Genomic DNA, 10,133 nt, shown 5'->3' on the forward strand with positions numbered 1-10,133 from the left:
GGAATTTTTCAAGGGTAGAGGGATCACGTTCGGCCACATGCTACGACATGGTGCGTATACCACCAATACCACATACTCTTTACTCGCCTCGTTAGCCACGCCCCATGCAGCATCCTACCTCTCTGAATCCCAATCCCACTCTGCCCCCTTTTTGTTGTCGATGGTATACGCTTGTTTTAATATCTATGTTACTCAATCGACAGTCTACTCCCACCCGAACAAACAAGGCAATATAATTTTTGATGGTTGATGAGTGAGGTGAGTGTTTAATTCAGCTCAGCTTTTGTTGCTTTTTGTTGCGGGGGGAGGTTGTCGTATCGCCATATGTTTCGTTTCATTAAAAGCTTCTGGATGGTTGGTCATCTTGGCCGTATTCGTCATTTTCCATTCATTGATTGACATTTTTTTAAACGATTCCCTTTGGTGCAACAAGAGCTAACCCTCTTCCTCTTTCCTCACCTCCCTCTGTGCGGTGGCACTACCTGCAAAAGCCCTGCATGCATCCAAAGTTGTGCACGATGTTTGCTTCGAAAGTATCACGAATATTCTCATTGTGAAGAGCACGGGTTGTTGAGAGGCGGAATAAACGGTATGTTCTTCAGTCTTCAATTGTTGCATCTTTGCAATATATGTTCACGGCATTAATCCGACTTTGAGTCATATATCTTGCTGTGTCACGTATATCCCACAGTGCGATTTTGACACTCCAGTTGTCCTATCACATCGCACCAGCTTATGCACATTTCTCACTTCAAACAATGAGTGTCTTGATACGGTGCGCGCGGCAAGTCTTGTACTTGTTGTGGCACATTTCAATTTGGCAGTTGTATGCTGATGGACACCTTTTTCGGTCGCTGGTTTGTGGGTGTGTGGATTTGGGTGTTTGTGTGCAGGAGGGACATATAAGAAGGAGATGTACATGCAGAGGGTGAGTCGGAGGCTGATTTACACGGGTTGCTTAACCTAGCCTCAATATCAGCAGTGCCACTCATCCCCGCTTTTTAAGCAAACAATATCGCATAGTGTAGCATGTTTACCTGTGTCCGCTTGCATAATGGTTGACTTAAGTAGGTCATATGCGCTGCATAGTGCGAACATTGAGCATAGAATGCGCAGGATTATGTTACTGACTAGGTTTGGAACATGCAAAGTTCCATTTCAAGTTGTACATTTCAAGCTTATTACACAGTGATTAATGTCTACCCATACGGTGTCAGAGGACCAACATGAAGGCATCGAGAACTCGGACATTAACACGCCCGGTCCTAAAATTATCCAACCTCATCCCCTCAATTTCTCCCTGCCACTGTCTCGCGGTTGCTGCATCTCGGCATCCTCGACGACAGGTGTGTCGCCCCCCACAACAATAGATAACACGTTGTGGATATATATACTCACCAAAATCACACAGACCGCTGACCACCGTCCGTCCCAATTGACCGCATGTTTTGTTCGCCGTGAAGCTTTCCTACCGTGATACTAGGGTTATTGTAGAGACCAGTATCCCTATGTATTCTTTGTTGTAGAGCGCAAGTCCACTATTACTTTGAGATACAGTTAATAGTACATTTCAACTCGGTTTCTCACAGAAAGAATAAAAATACGCCGTGCGACATAACTTAAAAATGAACGGGTGAGCATCGCCTCGAGGTAACCTCATGACCAACACAGCCTGCGTGTAGGACTCCCACCCTCGCTACGGGTTTTCCTCGCCTTCCCTCCTTCCCCTCTAGCTTCCACAGTCCACTCATACGCATTTCTTGCCTACCTGTATTTCCCCCTGTCTAGCTGAGTATGCCTCCCGGAAACCAGCTTCTTCTCAGTGGAATTCTATCTCGTAAGAGAGTAGCCGACATTGTTGCCAATAAATGTACTGATTTACTATCTAGAAATCGAAGTGAAAGGCGATATATTAAACGGCAATAAACATCGATCATTCTATTGGGTTCAGATCTACGTCGACAACCAAGAAATCATCAAATCGGATAAAATCAAGGCTCATTCTGACAAGCTTTCGTGGCAATGGGGTTCGGATACCAAAATGTGAGCGCTTCAAATCAGTTTTTGTTGGTTCTGTTGCATATTTGTGTTTCAGCTATTTCTCGCCTTCGTCGGTAGTCAGAATTGAACTCTATCGCGGGTTCAAAAGCAGCGCCATGGACAAATTCCGTCAAATCCTTGTACACGTAGCACAATTTGAGGAGCAAATTGAGAAGTTGCTCGACAACAGTGTGTATGATCTTAAACTTGAAATTTTTCATATTAAAAATTTGTGTATAGGCTCCGCATTATTCGAATTGAAAGATAAAAAGGAGCAAAGTGTTGCACAGATCAATATGTCTCTTTTTCTATCAGAGACACCGAATGAGTTCATCTCGGACTTCATGAAGAAGGTTGACCGTGATGTTGCCAACCTGAAAGACATTGATGGCGTCAGCAAACTGGCATTGTCAATTCTTGGGCCTGTTCTTCAGAGTACAAAGACCTTGATGGACACTGTTGCTGATGTAAGTAACTTGTATTGGGTACAGTGTTACTGCAAACTCATTTATTGAACCTACAATTAGGCGCATCCGATACTCAAGATATCATGGAAGTTTATTTCAAATATCTACGATGTATGATTCTTCATATGTACAGGGTATACATATTAATATTTCTTTATAACAGGCGACACAAGAAACGGAGATCCAGGACCAATCAATCCGAGAGTTGGCTGAAAATTTACGCGAAATGCTTGCTACTGCGAATGAGAAACTCGACCTGCCAAAGATACCCAACGCCGTTGACATAATCAAGCAAATTGGACAGCATTCCTTGCAGGTTGCATCAATAATGCATGAGTACACACAATTGTCTTACAACAGTAATTGTCTTATGTCTTGCCTTGATAATTCCAATTGACCTGTGTATACAGAAAGAACATTGTTTTTAAGCACCGGTAATCTGGGTAAACGGATTAAAGAGTGCCAAAGTAAATTACAAGCTCTCAACAAAAGGTTCTACGAGAGAGTACAGCTTGAGATGAATAAGGCTGTAAAAGAAAATCGTATGTGTATTCTATGTCTAATAAAATTTGTTGTTGAATCAAATTTGTGCTACAGAGGATATGATAAAGGATGTAAAGAAAGAGGTTACCAAGGTCAAGGACGATGCCCTAGGTATGTGATTTTCACTTTTTGTTCTTAATACGTGTCTAATACCAGCTTTAAACATAATAAAATGAAGAAAAAAAGATTATTGAGTGGCTATGGCATTCTGGTCCCCCACTTGATTTTTCCAAAAATTATAATGAAGCCAATAAAAAGCATCACGGAGAAACATGTTCCTGGTTTCTTGACGACAATAGATTTGGGAAATGGTTACACCATTCTGGCTTTATATGGGTCTATGGAAAAGGTGAGGATTCATATACTATAATATGCAAATGCCTTTAATTGGGTGTGAATAGCTGGGTGTGGAAAGACAATTTTAATGTATGAACCAATGTCTTTCATCTAATTGACAGTTGAATTCATAAGTCTCTTAGGTCTTTAATTATCAAGAAACTCCCAGAAGCCAATTCTTCGACTGGAATTTGTTATTTCTTCTTTGATGCACGAGATGGCCAGACGGATTCACAGCTATATATGAACTTTATACGATCTCTGATTCACCAGCTATGTGATTTCCGCCATGGAGGAATTCCACAAGAGTTGGTCAACCTTTATACAAAATGTGGGTCTTCACAACCATTGGATGAACAATTGGAGGAGACACTGCAAAAGATCCTGGAGGGATTTGATCATGTGTTCATTGCCATTGATGCCCTGGACGAGTGCTTGGATCGCCAAAGGACTCTTGATTGGGTCAAGAAACTCCTAACCAAGTCCCAAGGGCAAACCAATATTCATCTGATAATCACAAGTCGACGAGAGACAGATATCAGCAACATCTTTCACAATTTCAGGGGTGACCACATTGATCTTGTTAACTCTGAAAACAAAGATATTGAGCAGTATATCACACAGAAAATGAAATCAGACAATCTGCGGAAATTTGATGAACAGCATCAATTTGAGATAAAGCAAAAATTATTGTCTTGTGCCGATGGATCGTAAGGTCTACCCTTTCCATTTCACAATGATACTGATAATACCCCAAGATTTAGATACATTGCACTTATGCTAAATGAAGTGGAAAAATGTTCAAACCTGGCCATGTTGAAGACAACATTGACTGAGATGCCAAAGGATCTTGATGAAATATATGGACAAATTCTGCGTAAATGCGACTCCAAAAAGGCTTTGGATCTTCAAAGATTTCTTCAGTTTCTTGCATTCTCTATAGAGGATGTAAAACTTGAGGAACTTGCTGAAATTATTACAATTGAATTCACTCCAGAAAATGAGCCAGTTTACAATTCCAACAAACAATATTTCAATCCTATTGATGTCCTCGAGCTATGTGGGGGACTAGTAGTGACAGTAAGAAATGATGAATCAGACAACCAGAGCGAGGACTATGTCAAGCTGTCCCATTTTTCAGTGAAGGAATACCTCATGTCTAGTCATGTCCAAGACGTGTTTCATCTGGCCAAGACCACGTCTCAAATTGAAATCTCAAAAACATTGCTATTATATCTTTTGGAGACTTATGCCACCATTCTTAACAACAACAATATTGGCCCTTATAATTTCCCACTCAAATTCCATGCTAAAAGTTACTGGCATTTGTATGTTCAATGCCAGGGTGTAGGTGAAGACAACATCATATGCAAGCTGGTAGTCTCTCTCTTAAGACTTGGAGATTCTACAGGATTTAATGACAAAGTCAGCAATATCCTGTGGTATGGAAGATTGGAGACCAAAACAGCCGAGTCTAAAATGATCTGCCAGGCATCAGTCCTAGGTCTTTGTGGTGTTGTGAAAGTCCTATTGAGAGAGGTGGATGATATAACCCTAACAAAGAAATCCATGGATGGAAAAAATCCACACCAAGAGAGGGTAAAAGGGAAGTATAGTGATGCCCTGCAGGCAGCATCCTATATGGGGTATGGATTGGTGGTTGAAACCCTGCTGCAGCACGGTGCAGACATCAATGCTCTGTTTGGTAATTACGGCACTGCACTCCAGGCGGCATCCTATATAGGGCATAGATTGGTAGTTGAAACCCTCCTGCAGCATGGTGCAGATGTCAATATTGTGGGTGGTAGGTATGGCACTGCACTCCAGGCGGCATCCTATTATGGCCATGAATTGGTAATTGAAACCCTCATAAAGCATGGTGCAGATGTCAATGTTGTGGGTAGCGAGCATGGCACTGTACTCCAGGCAGCATCCTTTTATGGCCATGAATTGGTAGTTGAAACCCTCATAAAGCATGGTGCAGATGTCAATGTTGTGGGTGGCGAGTATGGCACTGCACTCCAGGCGGCATCCTATTATGGCCATGAATTGGTAGTTGAAACCCTCATAAAGCATGGTGCAGATGTCAATGTTGTGGGTGGCCAGTATGGCACTGCACTCCAGGCAGCATCTTATAGGGGATATGGATTGGGGGTTGAAACCCTCATAAAGCATGGTGCAAATGTCAATGTTGTGGGTGGTGAGTATGGAAATGCACTCCAGGCAGCATCCTTTCTGGGCCGTGAGTTGGTGGTTGAAACCCTCCTGCAGCATGGTGCAGATATCAATGCTGTAAATGGCAGTTATGGCACTGCACTCCAGGCAGCATCCTATAGTGGATATGAATTGTTGATTATAACCCTCCTGCAGCATGGTGCAGATGTCAATGTTGTGGGTGGCAAGTATGGCACTGCACTCCAGGCAGCATCTTATAGGGGATATGGATTGGTGGTTGAAACCCTCATAAAGCATGGTGCAGATGTCAATGTTGTGGGTGGTGAGTATGGAAATGCACTCCAGGCAGCATCCTTTCTGGGCCATGAGTTGGTGGTTGAAACCCTCCTGCAGCATGGTGCAGATCTCAATGTTGTGGGTAGCGAGTATGGCCCTGCACTCCAGGTGGCATCCTATAGGGGATATGGATTGGTGGTTGAAACCATCATAAAGCATAGTGCAGATGTCAATGTTGTGGATGGCAAGTATGGCACTGCACTCCAGGCGGCATCCTGTTCGGGTTATAGAGCGGTGGTTAAAATACTCCTGCAGTATGGTGCAGATGTCAATATTGTGGGTGGCGAGTATGGCACTGCACTCCAGGCAGCATCCTATATGGGCCATAATTCAGTGGCTGAAACCCTCCTGCAGCATGGTGCAGATATCAATGCTGTAAATGGCAGTTATGGCACTGCACTCCAGGCAGCATCCTATAGTGGATATGAATTGTTGATTATAACTCTCCTGCAGCATGGTGCAGATGTCAATATTGTGGGTGGCGAGTATGGCACTGCACTCCAGGCGGCATCCTATAGGGGAAATATATTTGTGGTTGGAAGCCTCATAAGGCGTGGTGCAGATGTAAATGTTGTGGGTGGCAAGTATGGCACTGCACTCCTGGCGGCCTCTTATGTAGGCCAATATAGTATTGTGGACCTCCTCTTGAAAAATGGGGCAGATGTGAACACTTCCGCCAGTCGGTTTGACAATGCTTTGCAGGCAGCATGTTCCAAAAACCACGAAAAAGTCATTCAATTGCTCTTGAGCCACGGTGCTAAAGTAACCTCACTGGATTATCTGGATTGTATTAGCAATCCCGCCCTTCAGGTAGAACTTCGTATTGCTTACTCTGCACATAAAGAAAGTGTAAGTTTGTATTTTTCATAAAGTTGTCTTCTACCCTTGTGACTATTATTTATAGATATCAAACCCACTTCAAACTATGCCTGAAAACTGAGCAATAAGGTGTCAGCTTCGGCCTTAGTTAACATTTCACCAATTTGCTGTACATCTAAATAAATACTATACAAATTATCTGTTTCTCATGTCGGAAATTGACAGCCAGATGAAGTGTTTACCTTATACAGTGAGGAAATCATACAGAAATTACAGACAATAGTAAGTAAAAAACTTTGATAGTAAAGATATCAATGTAAGGTTGAGTGCACAAAAAAATCTGCGTAACAGCTGAGTCTCTTCCATTCAGCAAACAATCATTGACAATAAAGTTTGCAGAGGGAGTGGTGGATATTATCGATAGCCTGCAATATTTGATTAGACGCCCAAAGGCTCTTACAAAGATGCTACACGGATAAGTTCCATGCATGAGTGAAAAGGAGGGATAAAAGATGTCCAAAACACACAATACAACCCTTCCCCCTGCGCTCCAAGGACGCTGATGCAAAACCTTACTGAAACTCTGTACCTGATTCACCAACACCTCACCCATTTTTAACCACAATCTCATACTGCGCATTGTGGAGGCTGGGGTGCGTGGTGCTGATGATACAGTGCACCTTGTAAATTTTGGCGGAGAGGCGCAAGAGTGCAATTAGATGTGATAAATTTCTTGATTATTGGACGGAGAGTGCTGAGGGTATGAAAGTGAGGGTGCGGGTAAAGGTGTATCAGAAAATTGAAGCAGATATAGGTACGTTTGGTAAAACATTCACAAAGCCCAGGGCCATCATCACCATCTTTTCCAAATCCACTCTGCCAAAAGTTCATCTAGATGAAGCAGGTGTAGGATAGGAGCTGGGATTTGGCAAAGGTACTAAGTGTGTCGAGGAGGAGGTTGGCTGCGCATTTGAATTGGCCGGTGGCTTCCCGCATTGAACTTTGAGGCGGTTGCGGCTGTCCCAGTTTCCGTCTCCGTCGATGAGCCTGTGGAGGCTGCTTGCATGTCAGATGTGTGTGTTGTTTGGCGACACCAAATACATGTCCAAGGGACAAAAAGAATGTCTTTAAGTTTTCTGGCCTGGTAATTTGGGTTGGACATTACTAAATATAAGGCGTTGTCAGTTATTACAATGCCTACGTTGCGTAGTCTGCCGGAGATTGTGCCGAGGAGGAATACAAGTATTGCGCATAAATGCGTGTCACACAGGTACACGCGTGAACGCACGCACGGGAGAAGCTACGTTGATTTATGTATGCCCTAGTATTCATACTTTCTGCTTCTGGAAACCCATTTAGTCCGTCCTGTATAAAGTGTGTGCAGCGCGCCAACTACAAAGGCCCCAGAAGGCAACACAAACGCTGGCTGGAGTAGCCGAGCGTGCGAACATCACCGGCCGACTAATCGGCAAAAAACGTTGTCTCGTTCATCTCGTCTTGCTTCCAACAGCTTCATCTCCATGAACAATTCTTCGTTTTTAGTGCGTCCCCTTTTGGTTCTTGTCTTATTGTAACTTATATGTCTGCTTTGAACTCCTTTGTCTAGGCTCTTTCTTTGCTGTAAAAAGCACCACAGTCTCTTCACATTCGCAGGGGATAATTGGTGTATACACAAAATGGTACCTGCGACAACGCACAAACTCCACGTTAAAATCTCTCTTACGTTGACCAACCCGTCTTCTCTATGCCCACTCTATTGGCAACCATGTCATCAATCGCCTTCCCGTATCAATTTCTCCGTCCACCCGCGCACCTGTTGCCCGCCGCACTCTACGTGCGAGATTCCTAAGCCTCAATATGAGGGCATACGCTGTTTGTAGGAAGTCGGGGTGTTAAGGAAATGGTGTGGGGGCGGGTGGGCTGGATGATGTGTTTGATAATTGCAAGAAACATTCGTTACTTGCCTACCAAAGCTACGTCGTGTTCCTTGCTACAGTCGTCATCTCGACCTGCTTCACACTACTCACATACACTGCCTCTGAGTCTCCCTTGTCCTTGTCTTTGCCCTCCGGCACTTATTTTCTTTCACCAGGTGTATATTCTCCACAACACATTTCATCCGTCCCTCCCTGACCATTGTATTCTCCTCACCGGCCCATCATCCACGCATGACATGGACAGACTTGTGACATCTCAATTCAATCCTAGTTGTATGCGCTGAAATTCACGCGTATTGCTCCCAGAATGAATACGAAGTGCAAGTTGTCATTTCGAGCAAAGCAACACAAAACCTCTCGTGCAACAGTGGCCCCTCCCCATTCCTATTTCTCATTTAACATCCCAAAAGACAGCGACAACAGTCTCGTCCCTCGGCCAAACCATCACTCGCGGAAGTCAGCGGAGATTAGTGAAATGTATGAACCGACTGACGGTGGTACGCAGCGCGAGTTATTGAGTGAGTTTCATAGCATCTTATTTCAATCAATGGTAACGTTCAGTTGTACTCTCGATGTGTCTTGACTACCTCCACGCCTCCACCTCTGCTTCCGCAACTTTGACCGTTTTTTGACCCTTTTACCACCCTTCCTCCCCTGAAGAGATGCTGTCGTTGTGCCGCTGCTATAGCATAGATTGTGGGGAACTTGCAGAGGCGCTGAACCCTAACTGATACCACCGAAATGAGAAATTGGACCAACACAACCCAACCTCTCTTGCACACAGTGTTCATCGCGTGATAGCGACTGGTTAGCCCTTTGCGGCGGCTCACAACACTCACTGCAATTCTGGATCTGTTTGCCTCTGATGACATGTCGCTCTGGTCTTTATCGTCGACCACTTAGCTTGTGTTCTTTCCTCTTTGACCCCCCCCGTGTCGTGCTAGGGAGTGACAGGCCGCACATACGTGTTTTTCTATCCGGCTGTGGCTTGGAGTCTATGAACTACTTCAGGAACACCACACCCCGCTATCATTCCCCATCCCTCTGCCATACAATGGTGACGCTCCACATGAGCTGGTGCTTCTTCAAACATACAGCGATGGATCAACTATGAAACCGAGCGTGTGTGTGTGTGCCTATGGATATTTTATATTCTTGACCACAGCAGACAAATTAAATGTCCGCCGTATCGCTCATATCTCATTCCCTTCTCCGTGTCTCTGCGTACCATCTGACCTTTGACTTGTGCTGGTGCCGGTACACTTGGATTATGCTGTGTGGGAATGCTGTGTACCCACGCAGGACTTACGCTTCGTGGTCAAGTTACGACCATGTCACAATTTCGAGCATCATGACTTTGCGCTTTCGCCGAGGGATACCTGCCTGATCCACCCTGCACCCTCAATCGTCAATTGGATCGACGTCACGTACTACTGAACGGAATTCTCTGCTTCGTTGACGTTTTTCTCGGATGAATTAA

At 44.2% G+C, this 10,133-nt stretch overlaps 1 protein-coding gene across 1 annotated transcript; it reads left to right on the forward strand.

Annotated features, from left to right (window-relative positions):
• Positions 1 to 1,794: 1,794 nt before the first annotated feature.
• JR316_0013506 (uncharacterized protein) lies at positions 1,795 to 6,837 on the forward strand (the record flags this gene model as incomplete). The annotated part of the gene is made up of 13 exons (XM_047899096.1): positions 1,795 to 1,837; positions 1,890 to 2,043; positions 2,096 to 2,229; positions 2,281 to 2,507; positions 2,568 to 2,618; positions 2,671 to 2,866; positions 2,918 to 3,049; positions 3,105 to 3,161; positions 3,229 to 3,399; positions 3,452 to 3,476; positions 3,530 to 4,096; positions 4,151 to 6,746; positions 6,802 to 6,837. 13 exons carry the CDS (start codon positions 1,795 to 1,797, stop codon positions 6,835 to 6,837), a joined length of 4,389 nt encoding a protein of 1,462 aa, XP_047741816.1.
• Between the last annotated feature and the right edge of the window lie 3,296 nt (positions 6,838 to 10,133).

The sequence above is a fragment of the Psilocybe cubensis genome (assembly GCF_017499595.1).
Source record: "Psilocybe cubensis strain MGC-MH-2018 chromosome Unknown contig3, whole genome shotgun sequence".
In the NCBI taxonomy this organism is placed as follows: Eukaryota; Fungi; Basidiomycota; class Agaricomycetes; order Agaricales; family Agrocybaceae; genus Psilocybe; species Psilocybe cubensis.